Consider the following 24,584-nt stretch of genomic DNA (forward strand, 5'->3'; position numbering starts at 1 on the left):
ATAGAGGTATGGTCAGTTATGCAAACTTCACTGTTTATATACTTTATGTAGCGTAGTCCTAGGACAAAGAAACCTACCAGTGTTTTTCAGATGGGCTGGCTATCAGAAGAATAAAGAAAGGGGAGAGTTCACTAAAGACCCACCACTTCTATTAAGTAAACACCTTCCGATACATATCCCACTGATTTTGGAGGATCAGTCATGACAGCCTGGTAGGTATAAGAATGTATCTGTGTAATATTACCTTTGGAATTAGGAAACCAAGATGAAGTTCCCAACCTTGTTATTAACTAGCTAAACAGCCTTGAGCAACATTCTTTAACCTGAAATACCTTTCTCAATCAGCAAAATGAGGCAGGATCAAACTGACCTGTAAAGTGGTTCCCACAGATGCTTCTCTATCTTCATGCACCACAACAGATAGAAAACAGCAGGACTGCAAACCAAAGCAGTCAAAGGGCAACATTTTTAGGCTCCCTGGAAACTAGGACAAGAGGTGTCAGGGCAGCCTTTTGTACCATGCTGAAACAGCAGTGTGTGCCAACCTCAACACAACGTTCAATCTAATAGGCCAGGGGTGGGCAAACTTTTTGACTCGAGGGCCACAATAGGTTCTTAAACTGGACCGGAGGGCAGGAACAAAAGCATGGATGGAGTGTTTGTGTGAACTAATATAAATTCAAAGTAAACATCATTACATAAAAGGGTACGGTCTTTTTTTTTTTTTTAGTCTTATTCATTTCAAACAGCCGGATCCAGCGAAGGCTGTAGTTTGCCCACGGCTGCAACAGGCACTTGATCTCTTCCTAGATCTGAATACTCACTCCTCCATCACAATGGGAAGCTGAGTCTTTTCCCTTCTGCTCTTCAGAGTGACAAGTTGGGTTCAGTTTTCAGACCTCAAATGGGTGAAAATAACAATTCCATGGAAGTACAAGGTAGACAGCACATATCGGTGATGCTGGAAATAAGTTATCCAGACTCTGTATTGCTCAGAAGCTCCAATATTTCAACATTTTTAGGAAAGGTAACTTGTAGTTTACTAGTATTTAACACGAAGTTTTCTGATTTACTTTTTCTTACAAAGTATAAACTGAATTATAAATATGTTCTAGAGTTTTAAAGTAAAACCAAAGAGGGGAAAATCCAGATCATAAAGTCAAATATGATTTCATTTCATGGTTATCCTCTATCCAAATTAAATATCCAGGATTATAAATTATCAATAAAAATAATCTGTGAGCTGAAACCGGTTTGCCTCAGTGGATAGAGCGTCGGCCTGCGGACTGAAAGGTCCCAGGTTCGATTCCGGTCAAGGGCATGTACCTTGGTTGCGGGCACATCCCTAGTGGGAAGTGTGCAGGAGGCGGCTGGTTGATGTTTCTCTCTCATCGATGTTTCTAACTCTCTATCTCTCTCCTTTCCTCTCTGTAAAAACTCAATAAAATATATTTATAAAAAAAAAATCTGTGAAATCAGACAAGCAACCTTTTGATGCATGGGACCCAACCAACTGAGCCACACCAGCCAGGGCACAAAGTTTCTTGGGAGCAGAATTCATTCAGAAAATTAATGGATATTTAGAAAATTGGGAAAGACAGTTTAACACATTTTATTTTAAAAAGAGTCAAAGGACATAAAGCGGATGATTAAACAGTAAAAGGCACTGTTCTTCTGAAAATATAAACAAAGGAAGATAATGAAAAAGGAACAATGAAGGTATAATAAAAATAGGAAACTATGCATACAGCTGAATACACACACACACACACACACACACACTAGAGGCCCGGTGCACTGGGAATGGGGTGCGGTACTTCAGCCTGGCTTGTGCCCTCTCGCAGCCCTTGGGGGGTGTTTGAGGGGATCAGGCCAAAGCCAGCAGTCGGACATCCCTCTTGCAGTCCAGGACCCCTTGCTCCTTACCACTCACCTGCTCGCTGCTCCTTATCTCTGGCTGAGCAGTGCTCATCCTGTGGGAGTGCACTGACCACTGGGGGACAGCCCTGTGTTGAGCGTCTGCTCCCTGGTGGTCAGTGTGCATCATAGTGACTGGTCGTTCCGCCATTTTTATTATCTATTAGAGGCCTAGTGCACAAAATTTGTGCACAGAGGCGGGGGGGGGGGGGGCGGCCCAAGGCCTCAGCCTGGCCTATACCCTCTCGCAATCTGGGACCCCTCAGGGGATGTCCAACTGCCAGTTTAGGCCCACAGGGATCGGGCCTAAACTGGCAGTCGGATATCCTTCTCCCAATCCAGGACTGCTGGCTCCTAACTACTCGCCTGCCTGCCTGATCGCCCCTAACCACTCTACCTGCCTGCCTGATCTCCCCTAACTGCTCACCTGCCTGCCTGATCGCCCCTAACCACCTCTGCCATGGCCCCCGCGGCTTCGTCCAGAAGGTTGTTCGGCTGTCTGGTCTAATTAGCATATTGATAAAAGCATAATGTGCTAATTAGACTGGACGAGCTTCCAGAAGAAGCCGAGGCTGCAAGAGAAGCCTGGGTCCTAGGTGCCAGAGGGGAGCCAGTGCCGGCAGCCAGGGAAGGAAGGCCTGCTCTTGCACGAATTTAGTGCATCGGGCCCCTAGTATACACATATGTGTGTGTGTGTGTGTGTATGTGTGTATATATATATATATATATATATATATATATATATATATATAGCTAAAGGAACTTAGAAAAATATTAACTTGAAAAACTGAAGAGAAAAATAAATTTATAAATATAGAAATAAAAAAAGAAGATAAAATTAACACCTAAATCTTATATAGCATGAACATTTTTGCATGTATCTAATCAAGGAGACCGAGCAAGAGGATGTGCATGGGTCCAGTATATATGTGTCCCTGGAAAATATTCAAAGCTTTCACATTCCATGTCCAGTTGGTGTGGCTCAGCGGTTGAGTGTTGGCCCAGGAACCAAGAGGTCACCAGTTTGATTCCAGGTCAGGGTACATGCCTGGGTTGGGGCTCGATCTCCAGCAGGGGTGTGTACAGGAGGCAGCTGATAGATAATGTTCCTCTCTTATCCAATATTTCTCTCCCTCTAACCCTCTCCCTTCCCTTTTCTAAAAATCAGTAAAAACATATTTTTAAAAAAACCACAGCTTTCACATTTCTAAGCAAAGGTTTCTAATAATGCTCAGAGCTACAATCAAAGAAACTGTCCTTAGGATCACATGAGATTCATTTCTAAGTATATGCTAAAAATAGTCCTGATGAAAAAGTATAATGACTAAAGGAGCATCCACTGAGTCTCTATGACAGGGGTCCTCAAACTACGGCCCACGGGCCACATGCAAATACAAATATTGTATTTGTTCCTGTTTTGTTTTTTTACTTCAAAATAGGATATATGCAGTGTGCACAGGAATTTGTTCATAGTTTTTTTTTTTTAAACTATAGTCCGGCCCTCCAAAGTTTAAAAAGTGAACTGGCCCCGTTTAAAAAGTTTCAGGACCCCTGCTCTATGACTTCTGAGATCTACATTTGAGACTACCACTTTCGTGCAAGTAGAAAACCAGTGAAGTAGAAGCTCTAGGAAATTGGACCTTGATGGAGAACTAGGTTGTATGGAAGCTAAAAAATACAAGTTAACAAGTAAACAACAGTTCTATTTCTTGAGATTAAAAATATTTTCAAAATTAGAATATAGACATATCAAGTAAAGCTACCTCTAGTTAAATATACACAAAGAAGCAAAGAGAAACGCTCCTTTTTAGGAAAAAAAAGAAAGGTAGAATAATGCACAGCAAGTAAATGAACACTTCCCATTTGGTTTCTTACTATTAGACATGAACCCACTGGGTTCCCCGTTGTCCTTGAGGATCACCTACCATGTGGTAACGTTATGTTTGCACCATCAATGATTGCTTGTGCCAGTTCATGATCATTGCTCTCAAAAGCATGTGCTGCAGCCTTCAAGGCATCCCAAATCTCTTTACGGCCTTCAAAAGCTGGTGCAGTATCCCAAAATTCATCCCTTTTGCTGCGCAGCTGTCCATCTGTCATGGGATAATCGCTTTTCCATTTAGGTTTCTCCTTTTTCAAAGGCTGGTTGCGACCTAAAGCAACTGAGAATAAAAGGCTAACATCAAAACCAAAAGTTACAAAAGATGTGTTAAAAATTATCTGGTCATTCCTCTTTGATTCTTTCATCAAATTATAGTTAAAAGTCTGCCTCTAGCTATTTCTTGCATTCTGAAATCCCCCTAACCGAATTCAGAACTGTAAGAGCAAATGGAGACATTAAATGGCGCGACCCAAAACTTCCAGTGACAAGTCAGGAGTTCTTTTCCACTTGGTATTCCTTCTCCAAAGGATGATTTAAAAAAATTACCTAGAAAAATAATGTTAAGTGTTTCACGGGACAATAACGACAGGATTTAAAAAGAGTTTAGGTAGTTGACTCAGTGGATAAAGTGTTGGACTGCGGACTGGGGGGGTCCCAGGTTCGATTTCGGTCAAGGGCATATGCCTCGGTTACAGGCTCGATCCCAAGTAGGGGATGTGCAGGAGGCAGCCAATTCATGATTCTCTCTCATAACTGATGTTTATATCTCTCTCTCCCTCTCCCTTCCTCTCTGAAATCAGTAAGAATATATTTTAAAAAATGAAAAGAGTCAAAGGGTGCCACAAAAGAGAGTTACCTTAAGATGTGAGATACTAGGGAAACCAAATGGCAACAATAGCTTGAATCTCAGGACCCCTGGACATATGAAGCCATTAGTAGGAACTACTGAGAAATGGCACAGAGGGAAAAGACTGCTTTGTGGTGAGAGAAGAACAGCTAAACTACCAGATCCACAAGGGAACCCCCCTCTGAACTTCAGTCAAGAACTGTTGAGTGCCTTGCTCTGAAATTCATAAGGAGCTAATTTAGAAAGGGGTAACAGAAAGGGACAGAGTCAGTGCTTCACTCTTTGGAGGAACTAGGATTGGAACAGGTGAGACGCACCAACCACAGGAGCAGAAGAACTACAAAACCCTACTCTAGTTTCCATCCAAGAGAAGAAAAAAGAAGACAAGAGTCCACTCCTGTTTTGCCCTAAGTGGCAGCATAGCTCCTGAGAGAATGTTACAGAGCAGAAATGCCAGGACAAGTCCCATGCCACTTCTCTGCACCCAGATACTTACTTGGCCCATAATCACTGATCTCACACTGACATACAGAACCAATCTTCCCTTATGCAGTGCCATACATAAAAAATAGTTTGATAGATGGAAAAATAGGTAAGAAGACTGAAGCTCACTAAAGTGTTGGGTAAGAGTGGGTGGGACACAAATGACAGAGCAGGTGGGAAGGAGAGGGTGTACATCAAAATTCAATGTTCTATATTTAATTGTAGGAAGAACACTAATTTAAAAGAAATTACTGCCAAAATGGTTCTAAGGAATCCATGAAATTAACCACTCCCCCACTGGCCTAGGGCCAAATTAAATTTGGGCTATTCATTATAGAAAGAAAACAACATTACTCCAGCCTGGCCAATCTCTACATCCTATACCGGACTGTTTCTGGATGATAGGACAACTAATGCTGCAAGGCATATCTGGTCCAACACTTGAATTAAACCATCTCTCTTTACCCCATCTGGCCACTTTATTTCCAGGCAGCACACATCAGTTCTCATCCTCTCACCTTCACAGGAATACACCATGCTACTGGCCAGCTGTTTTTCTCTTAAAACACTCAATACTTTGACTCACTGTGCTTTTTGGCCCTCTAACTTGCCCTGGTGAAATGCAAACCAGTTGAGTTCTAAAAGGGTGTACACAGCAGAGAAGGAAAATTATTTAGCAGCAGGTTTAATTCAAATGTGAAAAACACAATCTACTAAGACTTTTCACTGCATCTTACAAAAAATACAGATAAATGCAGGTAGAACATTATTTGCCAAAAGGTGTCCCAAATGTGTTAGATAATCACAATCCACCTCCTGATTACACCAAAAACGTAAAATGAAAGGTAAATTTTATTTAATGCTAGATTAATCTTTAGGTGACTCAGAAATAGTTTGCAGAGTATGCTGAACATTAGTTTACTGAGTAAGAGGTGGGAGACAGGATGTGATGGGTAGATACGTATTTTAATAAAGTTTCGGGTCTATCTGAGTAGTTCCACAGAATTGTCTAGCCTCAACTGTATTACATCTATTGGAGAGATAACCTGGTATAAGTCTGTCATTGTGAGAATCACAAGGCAAAAGGCAAAAACAGCAGCAAAACCTACAGAACCTCAGTACTTATACCAAAGAAACTTGAAAGAGGCCCTCAAACAGAGGAACCCAACAGAAAAACTATCCCATTCTATATAATAAAAGGCTAATATGCAAATCGACCGAATGGCGGAACGACCCATCGCTATGACGCGCACTGACCATCAGGGGACAGATGCTCAATGCAGGAGCTGCCCCCTAGTGGTCAGTGCACTGCCACAGGGGGAGTGCCGCTCAGCCAGAAGCCAGGCTCATGGCTGGCGAGCACAGCGGCAGTGGTGGGAGTCTCTCCCATCTGCACGGCAGTGCTAAGGATGTCCGACTGACGGCTTAGGCCTACTCCCTGTCAGTTGGACATCCCCTGAGGGCTTCCAGACTGCGAGAAGGCACAGGCTGGGCTGAGAGACCCCCCTGAGTGCAGGAATTTCGTGCACTGGGTCTCTAGTCTCATAATAAAGGTAGAAAATATTTCGTAAAAGTAAAAGCACCCTCCTTACAAATATGAGGTAGCTTTATCGCACATCCCCGGATCTGTAAAACCATAAGAACAAAGTTCCATAAAAAGAATACTTGATACATTATGCTGCATAAGGATAATGATCATTCCACATCCATTTTCAAATCTATATGCTGTCAAAAGTTCCAAAGTAATTACTTTGTGCAAAAGTAAAGAAAAGTAAGTTTGTGACATGAAGTAAGCTTGCCTTTATCAGTCTGGATCTTCATTATTTTTACCTATATAACAAACATATATAATACAGAATATCTGACTATCGAATGTCCATTACTAAAATACTTTAAAAACTCTGCAACATAAAATATTATTTTAGAGAAACCAATGAGCAGTGCAGAATTTTCACTGAGGCTAAAAGCTTCATGTTAAAGAAACTAAATATAGTTTATTACCTAACTTACCTTATGTTAGATGAACTAACTGTAAAAAGAAAAATAACATTTAGCAAAAGCATTTAAACTACTGCTCCCATGAACCCTGGCCAGTGTGGCTCAGTTGGCTGAGTGTTGTCCCATGCACTGAGAGCTTGTTACAGGCTCGATTCCCAGGAGGGGGTGTGGAGGAGGCAGCATTATTGGTGGTTCTCTTTTTTCATCAATGTTTCTCTCTCTCCCCCTACTCTAAAATCAATAAAAACATAATTAAAAAAACACACACACAAACTATGCTCCTATTAAAACATAAATATTTAGGGTTGTTATGAGAACTTAAAAAGTTAGTATTTGTAAAGCACATATAATAATGATTGGTATATAATAAAACTACAAGTAAGTATTTCAGTAAACCTTCCTAATCTTAAAAAGAATTGTTCTGATTGTCATGCACTTCCTGTGCATTTATCAGAGTACATTTTCTAAGAATTTGCTCACTGAATCTTGTGTTTTGATTTTAGCTGATATCACAAAAATGCATTTCTTCAAATAGCTGGACACAGAAATCAGCCTAAGGAGCTAAGTAGCTCTATTTGCACCAAATAAACCATTTCTAATTATGTAAAAACAGATATAAAATATACTCATTTAGATATTTTATGCTCTGAAACTTTCAGATGTACCTGCTTCACACAACTGACTCCTGACACTAAAACAGATATTCAATATTACTCATAAAAATAGGACTAAGTACTATGCTCTGATTTAAAGACAGAAAACAGCTCTTATTCACCATATTTGTTTCTTTTTTTTTTTTAATATATTTTATTGATTTTTTACAGAGAGGAAGGGAGAGGGATAGAGAGTCAGAAACATCGATGAGAGAGAAACATCGATCAGCTGCCTCCTGCACATCTCCTACTGGGGATGTGCCCGCAACCCAGGTACATGCCCTTGACCGGAATCGAACCTGGGACCTTTCAGTCCGCAGGCCGACGCTCTATCCACTGAGCCAAACCGGTTTCGGCTGTTTCTTAATCTTTAAATTGCAGGCAAGTAACCATACTTAGTTTTATTCCATGCATATAAGAAACGAAAGATTGGCCCTAGTATGTTTGGCTCATTTGGACAGAGTGTTGGCCTGCGGACTAAAGGGTCCCAGGTTTGATTCCCGTCAAGGGCACATGTCCAGGTTGCAGGCCCCCCAGTAGGAGACGTGCAGGAGGCAGCCGATCAATGATTCTCTGTCATCATTGATGTTTCTCTCTCTCCCTTCCTTTCTGAAATCAATAAAAATATATTAAAAAAGAAACAAAAGATTAAAGAGACAAATTTTTTTGTTAAGTCTCACCCGAGGATATTTTTTCCATTGAAAAAAAAAATTTTTTTTGAGCGAGTGGAAGGGAGGAGAGACAGAAACACTGATTTGAAAGAGATACATTGATTAGCTGCCTCCCGCATGTGCCTTGATCAGGGACTGGTAATAGAGCCTGCAATTGAGGTTTGTGCCTGACTGGAATCCAACTCGACACCCTTGAGTCACTCGGGCTGACACTCTAACCATTGAGAAAACTGGCTAAGACAGAAATCCAATTTTTTTAAAAAAATTATTTTATTGATTTTAGAGAGGAAGGAAGAGGGAGACAGATAGAAACATCAATGATGAGATTGGCTACCTTCTGCACGCCCCCTACTGGGGATTGAGCCCACAACCCAGGCACGTGCCCTTGGCCAGAATTGAACCTGGGACCCTTCAGTACACAGGCTGACGCTCTATCCATTTAGCTAAACCAGCTAGGGCAGAAATCTAATTTTTAAAAAGACATCTAAAAAAATACCTGTTTTTATCAAGACACATTGCCAAAAATTCATCTTCTCAGAAGCCTCTTAAATCACATTCATCTACTCCTTACCTTTCCTTATAACCTTTCAACACTTCTTCCCACTCTGTGACAAAGAGCTCTAACATGGAATAAAAACAAGAAAGGCTTACTTCTCAGATTTAAATAGCAACATAATCTTAAATGTTTTTACTCCACAATTGAATGCACTTTGCATTAACTAATTTTGACACTTTATTGATTAAAAACAATGTGATTTCCAAAGTGAAATGTGTTTACAGTCATTTTCCTGCTTTTGTCCCCGCTTTGAAAACCGGGATTTAATAATCGAATTCTTCAAATGAAGAAACAAGAAGTCATAATGCATAGATAAGGTAAATATCAAGATATAACTCAAGGCAAAATACCTTCAGCAGACTGAAGACTGAAAGCATCACTTTCCCTAACACAATAGCCGACAGGGAGTAAAAAAAAAAAAAAAAAAAAAAAAGATGAAGAAAAGAAAAAGGGGTATTTAAAGAGATCACCGTCAAAGACAAAATGTTGTTTCAAAGAATTCTGAAGACTGTAAAGCAGCAAGGACTAGGACTGAGATGATGCTCCCACTTTAGAAAATGAGTCTTAAAATCATGAAAATAAAAGGGAAATTTTCCTGCCACTCTAAAAGGTAAGAGTAGATCCTACAGACCATTCCATAGCAGATTGTGTTAGCCTAAAAAGATACTCGTAAAATATTTCTCATATAAATTCACAATGCACTATTTATACATGCATACATATAACATATATTCCCTTAATCTAAAGCAGCGAACTGCCAAAATAAAAATAGGATATGGAGATTAAAATGCCTAAAATAAAAGCATTAACATGCCAACAGTTATTATCATAACCACTAGAAGCCTGGTGCATGAAATTCGTGCATGGGTAGGGTCCCTAGGCCTGGCTGGTGATCAGGGCCGATCTGTGGGGCAACCGGCGGGGCGATCAGGGCGCCCCTGCTGGCACCCGTCTTGGCTGGCCTGGGGCCTAGGGGCAGCTCCTGCATTGAGCATCTGCCCCCATCATAGCTACCAGTTGTTCCACCGTTCGATCAATTTGCATATTAGGCTTTTATTATATAGGATACCCTCTCTACTGTCTGAGAATTTAGAGGTGGAGGAAACCTTAGATGGTACAAGCCACCTTTACTACATTACAGGAAGTAATGTAAGAGCTAACAAGGATAAAAGACTTGCTCAAGATCAAGAAGTGGCAAGACTATGACCCTATAACTAGATTCAAAGTCCAGGCCTCTCTTATCCTTATATTACCCCATGTCTTACCTGGGCTGAGAAATGTTTTCTTTCACATACCCAATCAATAACAAAGGTTCACTTAAAATAAAGCATGTGTTGAGTTTTCTCTAGTAGCACTGATCCATCCTTTTTGGGCTTCATTATAACCAATGGAATATCTGATTGGACAAAGGAAAAGCTAAGTGAGCAGCACCACCTCCCCAACCCATCCAATCAACCATCTAATTCATTTCTTTGGAGGTAGCTGGCTCACCAATGAGGAATCCTATTATAAGGAAGGAGGTAATGCAGTTTTCTAGTCTGTCAGCTTCAATTTGTAAGTACTCAGCCTCTGTAACAGATTAGGTACTAAAGATCACATGTATGCATATTTATCTAAGTACTAGGGGCCCAGTGCATGAAACTCATGCACGGGGGAGGGGGGTGGGGACCCTCAGCCCGACCTGCACCCTCTCCAATCTGGGAGCCCTCAGGGGATGTCCTACTGTAGGCTTAGGCCTGCTCCCCATGGTTCTCTGCTCTCTGTGGACCTGCCTGCTTGATGCCACCACAGGCCCTGGTGTCTGCTCTCTGTGGGGCCCTGCTTGCCTTTCGCCACCAGAGCCAGAGGCAAGCAGGGCCCTGGTGTCTGCTCTCTGTAGGGGCCCTGCGGAGGGCTGCTTGCCCCTCGCTGCCACGGCCAGGGGCAAGCAGGACCCTGCTGTCTGCTCACTTGCTGCAGGGGACGTTCCCACCCCGCCCCTGGCTGCTTGTGCACGCGCCAGCTCAGAGCGCCTGGGTCCCGGGGATGTTCCCGCCCTGCCCACGGCCACTTGGCACCTACACGTGGGCCTACAGGCTCAGAGCAACCTGGTTCCCGAGGACACCTGTCTCCGGGACGCAGGCTGCTTGGTGTCAGTGTGCACGCAAGCACCTCGTCCCCAGCTGCTCAGTGCCTGTGCGTGTGGGCCCAGAGGGGTCTGGGTCCCAAGGATGCCCATCTCCAGGACCCAGGCTGCTTGGCACTGGCGTGCGCAAGTGGCCACCCTGCCCCCAGCCGCTTGGCACCTGTGTATGCAAATCAACCCTCCATCTTAATTGGGTTAATTTGCATACTCACGTCTGATTGGCTGTGGGGCGTCACGAAGATACAGTCAATTTGCATCTTTCCCTTTTATTAGTGTAGATGTTACATATATTATTTTTAGTGCTATGATTTTATAATAGAAACTAGAGGCCTGGTGCATTAAATTCATGCACGGGAAGGGTCCCTAGGCTTGGCTGGCAATCAGGGCTGATTGGGGCCTTCCAGCTGCCAGTCCAGGCCTTCATTTGTTCTGCGCCACCCCCTGGTGGTCAGCGCACAACATAGTGAGCGATCTAACTTCCAGTTGGTCGAACTCCAGAGGGGACAATTTGCATATTAGGCTTTTATATAAATGAGTACTTTACTATGCTTTGATCAAGTTTATAAAATTTAAGCAATTAAAGCATAATCTATTTAAAATTTTATTTACTGACTTTAGAGAGAAAGGAAGGGAGGGAAAGGAGCAGAGGGAGGGAAGGAAGGGGGTGTGGGAGAGGGGGAAGTGGGAGAGGAGAAGAGAGAGAGAGAAACATCCATGTGAGAAAGTAACATTGACAGGTTGCCTCCTGAACCTAGGAGTTGAACACCCTACCTTTCAGTGTACAGGACAAAGCTCCAACCAACTAAGCCACACCGGCCAGGGCACATGAACCATTCTTACCCAAAATGTTTAACTTGAATCTATTTAAACTTGTAAATCTTCTTGTTTATAGAAAATACAAAAGATAAAGGGAAAAGTCTGAACATCTTCAGACATTACCAAATATACCCTGGGCAAAACTATCCCCAGTTGAGAACCACTAGTTTATAATAAATGAAACAAAACATGAACTTTGGAACCTGGTATGGAAAAAGTTATAAAAGATATTTTGGAACAACTGGATAAAACTGAATATGACTAGATTAGAGTGTCAATATGCCAAGGTTGCAGGTTCGATCCCTGGTCAGGGCACTTGAAAGCATCAACCAATGAATGCATAAATAAGTGGAACAACACGTTGATGCTTCTCTCTCATCCCCATCTCTCTCACTAAAATCAATAAATTTAAAAATATACTATTTTTAAAAAGGCTAGATAATAGTCATTAAAAATAAAAAGGGGCCTGTGACCCTCTGATAATCCCTTGGATATAGATTTGAGTTTGGTAGAGCAATTATGATATTAATCTAGATCCAACTTGGTCCCAAAGATCCAGGACACCATAAGGGTGTCTGGTGAGAATTAGATCTTTTGAGACTTTTCTTGATAAACTCAAAATTCTTCAAGATTCTTTCTGCGAGCATTTAGAATACCTTAGAGGGAATGACCCCTATCACTCTGGCGTATCATGGGTAAAGGGTAGCAGTTTGTCACAAAATGCTGTTTTTAGAAGAAAAAAAAAGAATAATCAACAGAGTATATTTACTATGGTCCAGCCATTGTGCTGAGTGCTATCTATATACTGTCTCATTGAATTCACCCAATAATTTCATCATAAAATGAAGAGACAAACTTAAAAAGGTAAAGTACTTAGCTGGGAAGAGGATAAGGGCGATGACAATAATATGTATTCCATAGGATTGGTACAAGTATTAATGAGGTAATACTTCTCATACAATTAAGTCAGTGCCTATATAAAAAACAATACCTAAATGTCTATTAAATGAATAAAATTTCTAAAAAAAATCTCCCAAATATCATACAGCTAAGTAGTACAGCTGAGATTCAAACACAGACTGACTGACTCCAAGGTTCATATTCTTAGCCAGTAGGACTACCTCATGGCATTAAGTTACTAGAATAGCCCAGCTGGTTTGGCTCAGTAGCTGGTTGCGGGCTCAACCCCTGGTAGGGTGCAGGAGACAGCTAATCAATGACTCTCTCTCATCACTGATGTTTCTCTCTCTCTCCTTCTTCCTTCCTCTCTGAAATCAATAAACATATATTCAAAAAATAAAAATAAACTGTTCCCTGAGGTTTGCAAAAGACCACGTTAAAAAAAAAAGTTACTAGAATAAATTTTCAACATACTCCCAGACTTTGACCTACTCTTCCAAAGTGAAACTACATGATCAATCCATCTGTAAGGTCTTGGGTGTCCATGAGGTTTCAAAGATATGAACCGGTGCTTAAGATGGCATACCAAGTTGGTATTGATCCTAAGTGCCCAAACAACACACTATTTCCCAGCATACACCAATTACCAAAAGTATGTTGGTGCCAGTCCCAACCCCACTGCCAAGGGAGTACTAAGTGTTTCTTAAGAAAGACATTAGCAGTCCATAAGTTTCTTTATTCAAGGTGGTCTCCCTTATCAATCTGAAAGTCTTCATTGCTTGAGAAATTCTAAGGTTAAAGAGCCTGGCAAAAATGTGGGTAAACACACTTTGCTTAAAATTTTGTTCATTTGCCAAGTCCTTCTCCTTGAATAGGTTTCTAAGTGCAGTCAAAACACTCTTGCTTTTTTCAAAACAGGTAAGAATCAGAGTAGGTTCAATAGAACCATAAAACATAATAGTATCTTGGCCTGTCCAAGATTTTTTTTTTTTAAATATTTTTTTATTGATTTTTCACAGAGAGGAAGGGAGAGAGATAGAGAGTTAGAAACATCGATGAGAGAGAAACATCGATCAGCTGCCTCCTGCACATCTCCCACTGGGGATATGCCCGCAACCCAGGTACATGCCCTTGACCGGAATCGAACCTGGGACCCTTCAGTCCGCAGGCCGACGCTCTATCCACTGAGCCAAACCGGTTTCGGCAAAGATTTTGACACAAAATCCATAGAGCAGAAATGGAACTTAAACATCACAACAGAAAAACTACCAGGAACTGTACTGCCCTTGGATTAGATTCATGGGAAAGGAGAGAGATATCTTGGATGTCATTTAATACTTTTAAATTTCATCTTTGGTTATCACCATTACAAAATCCCAAGCCTAGCCCTAACCGGTTTGGCTCAGTGGATGGAGCATTGGCCTGCAGACTCAAGGGTCCCAGGTTCGATTCCAGTCAAGGACATGTGCCTTAGTTGTGGGCACATACCCAATGGGGAGTGTGTGGAGGCAGCTGGTCGATGTTTCTCTCTCATCGATGTTTCTGATTCTCTGTCCCTCTGCCTTCCTCTGTAGAAAATCAATAAAATATATATTAAAAAAAAAAAAATCCGAAGCCTAAGTTTTAGGTTATTTAACTGCCCTTTTCAGAAGGAAGTACTACCAGAAAGAAACACTATATTCTTGCAAACTGCCAACATAAAGCGTTGGGAAACTTACCCAATTACAGCGGGGAGTCCCCTCACTCTAGTTTATACCATATTCATCAGATTAAGTCCTGGGGATGTGCATCTCTCACATCACTGTGGTGTCTGTACTAATTCCTAACTTTAAAACACATAGCCAAGCCAATTTTAGAAAAAAACAGGTAAACCAACCCTCCAAAAATGAAAAGCTAACAATGACATTCCCATTACAGTTCAAAGTGAGAGCATCAGTAAAAGCCAAACTGCTCTGGAAGCTGTGGCTGCAATGACCTCAGAAAGCACTTCCCATTCTGCTGAACATACGAACCCGGTTTTGTTCACTCTCTCTTATACATACGGCTTTACACCCTGAGTCTAGAAGGTGCACACCAATTGTTTGTTAGGTAGTAGGATAAGTACGTTTCCTTAAATATGCTTTTTTGAATTTGTGGCTCAGTTGGTTGAAGTATCATCCCAAAAGGTTGCGGGTTCAATTCCCAGCCAGGGCACATACCCAAGTTTTGGGTTTGATATCCAGTGCCCCCATCGGGACAGGTATGGGGGGCAGTCAATAGTTTCTCTCCCCCCTGCCCCTGTTTCCTCTCTCTATAAAAAAATAAAAAAAGAGTAAAAAACAAAACAAAAGCCATATAAGCAATCCCCATTCTTAGAGCTTAAATGTTTTAAAAATTCAATGTTCAGCCCTGACTGGTTTGGCTCAGTGGATAGAGCATCAGCCTGCGGACTGAAAGGTCCCAGGTTCAATTCCGGTCAAGGGCATGTACCTTGGTTGTGGACACATCCCCAGTGGGGGGTGTGCAGGAGGCGGCTGATCGATGTTTCTCTCTCTTCGATGTTTCTAACTCTCTATCCCTCTCCCTTCCTCTCTGTAAAAAAATAAAATATATATTTTTTTAAAAATTCAATGTTCATTCCAGAAGTATTAGATATCATTTTGTTTCTCAAGTTACTTTTCAATATGTCCTGCTTATTAAATGTAGTAGCACACCTCACTTTTTCAGTTCAAAATGATGAGAATTTAAAGGGCATCTAAACTACCCTGAGTCATTTAGGAAGAGAGTAATTATCTGTGACAGGGTACAACCATCACAAACCCAGAGCAGCAAAAGCCAAATTCACAGAAGGGTTTGTTCAACAGGCTTTCTGTGTTAATTTTGGGGAACACAACAATGATCAAAGGCCCAAAAGATTTTAATCACCACCAAGTTAAAATTAGTTTTTTCCAGGATAACTGAAATCCTAGGCAGAAATTCATTGGTGACTGCCAGAAAAGCACAAGCTATTATAATGAAACCATATTATGGAACCACCATAGGGTCCCCAACCTACCCCACTTCTGAATGACACACTCCAGGAGAGGGAGGGTGTCTGCTCTTTTGATCTGCTATAAAACAGGAGGTTGTTCTAAATGTCCATATGCTGATATTATAAGTACAGACACTCATTCACTTCCAAGTTCTAGTCCCCATCCTTTAACTGCTGGCTACACCAGAGAGGACTTCCATGTAACCTCTTTCAATTCACCCCTTGGGACAATCATCACTTTATGATTCGAGGCAGATGGATTTTTCTAATACACCACTAAGTGTGGTTTATGAGCACAGGCCTAGAAAAACTTTATTAAGCTTCCTCCAGATTAGACAAAGTCTTCACTTCTTGCACTTCAAGAAAACTTGTTTCCCCACACAGTTCAACTACTAAATTCGTCAGGCTTGAATAAACTGAGTTTTAAGCTGAAAACATTCAGTCTGGTAGAGGCAGCAGAGGTAATGACGAGAAAGAAGATAACTGAGTAAAGGGACACAAAAGAAGATGAACATTATTACTTTTCCCCATTTGCTCCAGTTAGATAATTAAGAACTCAGTTCAAAATTTCTATCTTGTGAGATGCAATATAATTTGTTGACTAAGATTGAAGACAATTACCCACTTCATTTTTTTACTGCTGCCATCTCCATGTGGAGTATGAACACAAAGAATCCTTAAGAACCACACTCCATTAACTTCAACTCAACTGTGTTTACTGCCATGAAGGGAAACACCCATGCACATTTCTGCTGCAAGGAAAGAAAAGTCAACCAAAACCCCTCACCATCTGTGGAGAGAATACTGAATTAGAAAACAGAAGATAGAGCTTACAGTTTGGGCTACTCTTTTTATTCCTTACTCAGATGAAAACTTCTCTATGCCTCAGCTTCCTTCTCTGTAATATGGATATATTATCATCAGCCTTCCTTAAGGTTAGAGTCCTTCTCATAAGAATCGAGAAAAAGTATGTGGCCCTGGCCGGTTTGGCTCAGTGGGTAGAGCATTGGCCTGCGGACAAAGGGTCCCAGGTTTGATTCCAGTCAAGGGCACATGCCTGGGTTGCGGGCTCTATCCCCAGTAGGGGGCGTGCAGGAGGCAGCCGATCAATGTTTCTCTCTCATCATTGATGTTTTTTTCTCTCTCCCTCTCCCTTCCTTTCTGAAATCAATAAAAATGTATTTTAAAAAAAGAAGTACAAGTTGGTTGCTAGAGAAGAAACTAATATAGTGATGTATGTAAACTGTAAAAAAAAAACTAAAAAAGGAATTTGAAGACTCTTTAAAAACAAAAAGCATCACAATCACCGTTCTTCTCACGTTATTTTTTTTAAAATATATTTTATTGATTTTTTACAGAGAGGAAGGGAGAGAGATAGAGAGTTAGAAACATCGATGAGAGAGAAACATCGATCAGCTGCCTCCTGCCATCTCCTACTGGGGATATGCCCGCAACCCAGGTACATGCCCTTGACCGGAATCGAACCTGGGACCTTTCAGTCCACAGGCCAACGCTCTATCCACTGAGCCAAACCGGTTTCGGTTCACGTTATTAATTCTATTTGTAAACCTTAAATGACTGAAAAGCTATTACCAAATCATGATGCTATACACTTAAATATAAATATCTATACTAATAAAAGGGTAATATGCTAATTAGACCAGAAGACCTTTTGGACGTCCTTCCGGACAAAGCCATGGTGGCAGGGCTGAGGCAGAGGCGGTTAGGGGCGATCAGGCCAGCAGGGAAGGGCAGTTTGGGGTCATCAGGCCGGCAGGGCGGGGGGCAGTTGGGGGCGATCAGGCCGGCAGGCAGAGTGGTTAGGGGTGATCAGACAGGCAGGCAGGTGAGCAGTTATAAGCCAGCAGTCCCAGATTCCGAGAGGGATGTCCAACTGCCAGTTTAGGCCCAATCCCACACTGGCAGCTGGACATCCCCCGAGAGGTCCCAGATTGGAGGGGGTGCAGGCCAGGCTGAGGGACACCCCCCCCCCATGCACAAATTTCATGCACCGGGCCACTAGTACAATTATATTTGTCAATTATTCCTCACTAAAGGAAACTGTCATCTGACAGTTAGGGGAAAATGGGAGAAGGGAAATAAGTACTTGAAGAATAGTCCTATGGAAGTTTAGCAGGGGTAGAGAATCTTTTTCTCTGCCAAGGCCACTTGGATATTTATAACATCACTAGAGGCCTGGTGCATGAAATTCATGCAGGGGGGGGGAGGGGTCCCTCAGCCCAGCCTGTACCCTCTCCAATCTGGGATCCCTCTTGCAATCTGGGACCGCTGGCTCCTAATCCCTCTGCCTGCCTCCCTGATTGCCCCTAACTGCTCCCCTGCTGGCCTGATCGCCCCTAACTTCTCCCCTGCTGGCCTGATTGCACCTAACTGCCTCTGCCTTGGCCCCCACACCCGGAACCCAGGCTTCTCTCCTCCAGCCAGCCGCAGGCACTTGGGACCCAGGCTGGCTTTGCCTGGGCTGGCCAGAGGCACCCGGGACCGCAGGCAGCTTTGCCTAGGCCAGCTGCAGGCGCCCAGGACCCCAGGTGGCTTCACCCGGGCCCAGCTTTGTCAGGAAGGACTTTTGGATAGTCAGAAGACGTCCAGTCTAATTAGCATATTACCCTTTTATTAGTATAGATTTGAGTATCATACAAAATTATCAACTTAAAAATCAGCCTGCTATATTTGGTCAAACATTTAACTCACCCCTAATGGCTGGCAAGGCCAGACCAAATGGTTTCTCAGGCTCAGGCTTATTCACTAATGAAAGGCTATCCTACTGTGAAAGTTAGCAGAAAAGAACTGGAAAAAGTTTGCATTTTGGGACCATTGTAACCTAGAAATAAAGAATCATATTCTATTAGAATTAGATCTACTTGATTTCCAGTTTAAAGAAAACACAGAGGCTAGAGGAATACACTAAATGATTCCACAGAGAAACAATCAAACAAATCCAGAATGTGGTACATTTTACAAGACTCCATAAAATCAATGTTGGGGGTGGAAGAGTCAATGTCATAGGGAAGGAAAGGGGGAGGAGTTGTTCTAGATTTTAAAAGATTAGAGAGACAAACAGATGCAATGTCTAAATGCTGATTAGATGCCAGTTTGAAAAAAAAAGTTATAAAACAGTTTTGGGATGACTGGGGAATTCTGCTTATGGACTAGAAATTAGGAAATAATAGTTAATCTTCTTAGGAGCAATAATGGTATTTAGCTGTTATGCAGGAGATAGCGGTTATGTAGGAGAACCCTAATTTTAAGAGATGCATGTTGAAGTGTCATGATGCCTGCGCTCACTTTCAGTTAAGCAAATGTATATGTGTATGCACACACACGTTTGTTCAATCTAGGTGACAGATATTCAAGTCTTTATTGTACTAGTCTTTCAACTTCTCGATATACTTGAAAATTACTTAAAAATATGTCTAACAACCTTGACAAAGATGTTCTATTTTTCCCTGGCCGGTGTGTCTCAGTTGGTTGAGTGTCGTCCCTTACACTGAGAGGTCACCAGTGACCATGTGCACTGGTCAGGGCACATGCTCAGGTTGCGGGCTCGATCCCCAGTAGAGGGCTTTTGGGAGGCAGCCAATCAATGTTTCTCTCTCATCAATGTTTCACTCTCTCTTACTCTACCTCTAAAAAAATAAACAGAAACATATTAAAAAAAAAGATCTAATCCATTCTCTTTTTTCAACAATGGATGGAACGGAGTCCAAAGGACCACAGCTAATGCAGGCCATTTCTCAATAGAGATTAAAACTTAGGCAAGCTGCAGAATCTTAACCCAAACTCTTTCCATATGCCAGAAAACTAGGACCTAAGAGACAAAGACTGATCTGGAACAAACACATACATGTACATGTAAAAAAAATCTAACAATTTTTATGCTTAATATGTGACAATCCATTAAAATTACAAAAGAATAAAGATCTGTTAAAGACTATGACAACCTAGTACATCAGAAACTTGTATAAAATAACCTCAGAATGTAGCAGTGAATGGAAATTAGTATAACTGTTAGATATACAAAAAGAAAAAAAATATTTAAAGCATTTAACCAGTATTACCTCCTAGAGGCCTGGTGCATAGATTCGTGACCGGTGCGGTCCCTTGGCCTGGCCTGCAGGGATTGGGCTGAAACCGGCTCTCCGACATCCCTGAAGGGTGCCAGATTGTGAGAGGGCGGTTCTTGGGTGACAGACCCTGGAATTGTGCTCCCTCCTCTCACGTTCCAGGTGCATCACCCGAGAACCGCAGCTGCCAAGTCACTGCAGCTCCTGCATTGAGCGTCTGCCCCAGGTGGTCAGTGTACGTCATAGCTATCAGTCTGTGCGTCTGCTGCCTCCTGGTGGTCATTAAGCGTCATAGCTATCAGTCAGACGGTCGAATGGTCACTTAGGCTTTTACATAGAGAGAAGGTGGGTGATCGGGGCTGGGGAGGGGCTGTGGGAGGGCTCCAGAGCGTGTCTGGCCCATCCTGCCTAGTCCCGATCGGCCGGACCCCAACAGCAAACTAACCTATCAGTCAGAGCGTCTGTCCCCTGGTAGTCAGTGCATGTCATAGCGGCCGGTCAAACAGTTGGACACTTAGCATATTAGGCTTTTATTATATAGGATAATACTGTCTCACAACTTGGTCTCACTATGGTAACTATGCCTTCCAAAGTTGACAACATACCTTAATAACTTCACATTTCACCTATCCACTCCACAAGCTACTTGCACAAGCTACAAGTCCCCCCAAATGCCATGGTTTTTTTTTCCATATTTCTATACAAGTAATTTCCTCTGTATATAGAATGCCCTTCTGCCTTTCCTACATCTGCCCCTCTTTCAAGACCAACTTCTTATGCCACCTCTTTAGCTAAGTTTTCTGGCCCTGCTCCCTTACTACTCCTTGAACTTCCATACTACTTTTTATATTGCTATAGTGACTTAAAACTTTTCCTAAATTATTTAAATGTATGATTCCTCCATTAGACCACAAACTATTTGCTTTCACAGAGAAGTCAGAAAATTATTTCTGCCAGTAGGCTGGCTATTTTTTAAGTTTTAGAAGAACCATCTCAATTCACCTAAAAAATAAAGTGTCTGCCCTAAGTTGAGTGTGACAGTTTATCATGAAGCAGATTTGTAACTTAAATGTTCTAGACCAGTGGTCAGCAAACTCATTAGTCAACAGAGCCAAAATATCAACAGTACAATGATTGAAATTTCTTTTGAGAGCCAAATTTTTTAAACTTAACTATATAGGTAGGTACATTGTTATTAACTTAATTAAGGTACTCCTAAGGCTTAGGAAGAGCCACACTCAAGGGGCCAAAGAGCCGCATGTGGCTCGCGAGCTGCAGTTTGCCAACCATGGTTCTAGACTATTTGTTACTCTGTCCCTTTGATACTCTTGTCACATAGCACTATCTGAACCAATGCAAAAATGCAATCTGACTTGCTTATACCTACAAGCCAATTTATTAAATGCAAAAAATTATCTGTAGGGTTTCCTGTGAGGGTAAGAATTTAATCAGAGAAGCCCCAAAGTCACTAGTTCATTTCCTAGTGAAGTCTTCAGCAAATATACATCATTAAGACCCCACACAAGTAAAATTCATTTTAAATAATTTTCACACATAAATTTTTTTTCTTTGACATCTAACTTCAACAGAAATTTCATGTTTGAACTACAATGGAAACTTCTACAAGTTCTATTGCAAACATGCAAAAATATGGTATTATAATACCTAATGTATACTCAGCAATATTTAACCTCTCAGCTCAATATATGGATGGAGTATATTCAGAAACAAACTTGATTCTTGCTGACTGCAAGTCAAAGTAGCTGATGCAAGTTGAATACATGCTGATTGTTCTTGGCCAACACACATACATTTTTAAGTACATACGCGTTGAGTCAAGTCTGAACCTCTGGTCCTTATACTACCAATGAATCATGATGACCTTGCTGGTAGCTTAGTACTGCCCAATAAGCAGAAGCAGAAACCTGGGTAAGGATGGTGAGGGGGTGACGGGATAATCAGGTGCAGTGGTCCACCAAATGAAGATAAACCATTCAGGTGGTCTGCAGTAAGGAAAAATGAGAGAATCACTAAATCAGCAAATTGATCACCATGCCCAATTAACATGATCATGCTGCTTACCAAAACCAACCTACTGCTTTGTTGCAATGAGAGAAGAATATGTTTTGGTCAAAAGCCACAACAGAGATAACTAATCATTAAATTAACATAAAGGCAAAAGTTCCTTAGTGATTAACATTCAATAATAATTTTCATTAGGAGACTCATCTGAGTACAGTACTACTCACAATGTGCTGCCAAAGTTTTGCATTTACAGTAAGAGAATAGAATTTTAAAATAAAATCTATTAAAATTTCTCCATAAGAAAGAGAGGTGTTATAGACTAAAGCTATAAAAAAATCAGAGGAATGAAGACTCCTAACATTTCTCAAGGCTTAAAGCTTCTGTCCATAGTATATAGCACTAGCAACTGATTCCTAAATAAAATCAGCAGTGAAAAGAAAAACCAGTACATTTAATATCCATAGTAAGAATCTTCTTTAATAATGCCTTTCCAGCTCAGCCAGCACGGCTCAGTGGTTGAGCGTCAACCTATGAACCAGGAGGTATATACGGTTTAATTGCTAGTCAGGGCACATGCTCAGGTTGCAGGCTCCATGCCCAGTAGGGGGAGTGCAGGAGGCAGACTATCTATGATTCTCTCTCAATCTCGCTCCCTCTCCTTTCCTCTCTGAAATCCCTTCTAACAAATTCCAAGATAATCTTAACAGGGGGTTGAGGAGGTGGGAGAGATTTCAACCCTTTGTGTGGAAAATAAAAAACAGAGTGGAAAATATAGAAATCCATATATACAAAAGGCTAAGTGACCAACTGTACGTCCGTCCGACCAACCGGCCAGTACATATGACGCGCACTGGCAATTTAAAAATAAACATTTATATGTACATGTGCAATACATATAAAGCTCTTGCTGGCACCAATTGCATGCGTGTGTTTCAATCTGTCATTGTTGATCATGAATTTGATTGTTTTTTGTTGACATTCTGAAGCTGAAAGAAACCAGCATCATCGACAAAGTATGTCTGAAGACCAACTATTAGCATAATGTATCTCTGAAGCTGAAAGAAGCCAGCGCCATCGACAGAATGTATCTGAAGACCAACTATTGGCACAACTAATTTCCTTTCAATGTGCATGAATCTGTGCACCGGGCCACTAGTATAGTTATAAAAATACATTATACTTTATATAAAACATGGAAAATATAAGAGTACCAATTTGGGGGTAGAAAATTAAAAAGAGAGTGGGACTAGCCCAGTGGAAGGTAGCTTATTAAGCAGGGGCACAATATCCCACATCAATTTGCAATGTAAACTCAGGTGCTTAAATCTCTTCCCAAAGAAGATTCAGCTTTTCACATATCCCAGTATTTTCCAACTCAAGTTTCCCTGACCAAAATTCAGTTCTCATACAACCACATCTACTCATCCAGGATATCACTGTATTTTCAACCTATACCTACTTGCTGCCTATTTTCCTTTTGGTTTGCTCTCCATAACTCCACTCCTACTAGTAAAATCAGCCACCCTCTGCTTTACATCAAATAAATGCCTCCGATTTCACAGGATGTCTCTCTCCAAATGGTATGAAATTTTATGCCATCACTCTCATAAAGTTCCAGAGCTCAACAATCCAAAAAATACAAAATAATTTTACTTCTCTTGTCACACTAGGGATAGAATGAGACCATATCTTCAGCCCTCCTCCTGCTCAAAACTGCTTTCTTTTCTTATTATAGGCACAGCCCTAAGAATAGAAGCATAAGAAAAGTCAATAAACAACCAAGTGAGGCGATACGTAAAATAATTTATGGGACACAGAAAATATATAAGGAAGAGATAAGCAAGATATTCTTGGTGAAGAAAGTAACTCATGTCTCATAGAGAATGTGTTTCTCTCAAGGACATCAACCTCAATATACAAGGGCTACTGGTATATTCTGGGGCTGGATGCCCAAGAAGTCTAGTATTAGGACATGAGTAACAAACTATGGCTAGAATTTCTGCAAATACCACATTAGAATGCAAAGTTAACAAAACAAATCATATTCTGAAATTATAAGAACGATCTTTTCAAATACAATCAGATCTATCAGTTTCAGAGTCAGACCTGTTATGTTTCCCGGTATTTCAACAAAATTCAGTTTACTAAGGCACTTACCATGGTCAGGCGCGGAGAGGTGATTTCTCATTTCTCCACCTTTTATGAAATTTTCATGACTAAATTCTTAGCACTTTCCTTCTTTTTTCACTTATATATAGCAGTCATTCACTTTTACACCTTCAGTTAACCTCCCCCAGATGACTGTGTAAGAATCATTGGGAATCTTGTTAAAACACAGATTCTGATTCAGTAGGCCAGGGCTGGGGCCTGACATTCTGCATTTCCAACATGCTCCCAGGTGATGCTAATGCTGCTGGTTGAAGAACCGTACCTCACACCTTCAAGCAGCTGAGATAATTTTGTTTTCCTTTACACCTTCAGCACTTTCACAGTTTATCCTATGGTATTTTTATATGTTTATATAGTGCTTTATAGTTGTTTCATGTGTGCACATTCTATTATGCCTTCCTAAAAAGCGATTTTTACATACTCAAGAAATTGGATCATGATTCTCAT

The 24,584-nt window shown here is 41.3% G+C and overlaps 1 protein-coding gene across 1 annotated transcript in view; it reads right to left on the minus strand.

Moving 5' to 3' along the window:
* The window catches only part of UBTD2 (ubiquitin domain containing 2), a 32,787-nt gene that overhangs the window by 4,469 nt on the left and 3,734 nt on the right, over positions 1-24,584 (minus strand). The window contains exon 2 of the mRNA XM_081093283.1: positions 3,843-4,079. Coding sequence (XP_080949409.1) covers positions 3,843-4,079 — 237 coding nt within the window. The remainder of the gene's footprint in view (positions 1-3,842; positions 4,080-24,584) is intronic.

The sequence above is a fragment of the Myotis nattereri genome (genome assembly GCF_964212035.1).
Source record: "Myotis nattereri genome assembly, chromosome: 5".
In the NCBI taxonomy this organism is placed as follows: Eukaryota; Metazoa; Chordata; class Mammalia; order Chiroptera; family Vespertilionidae; genus Myotis; species Myotis nattereri.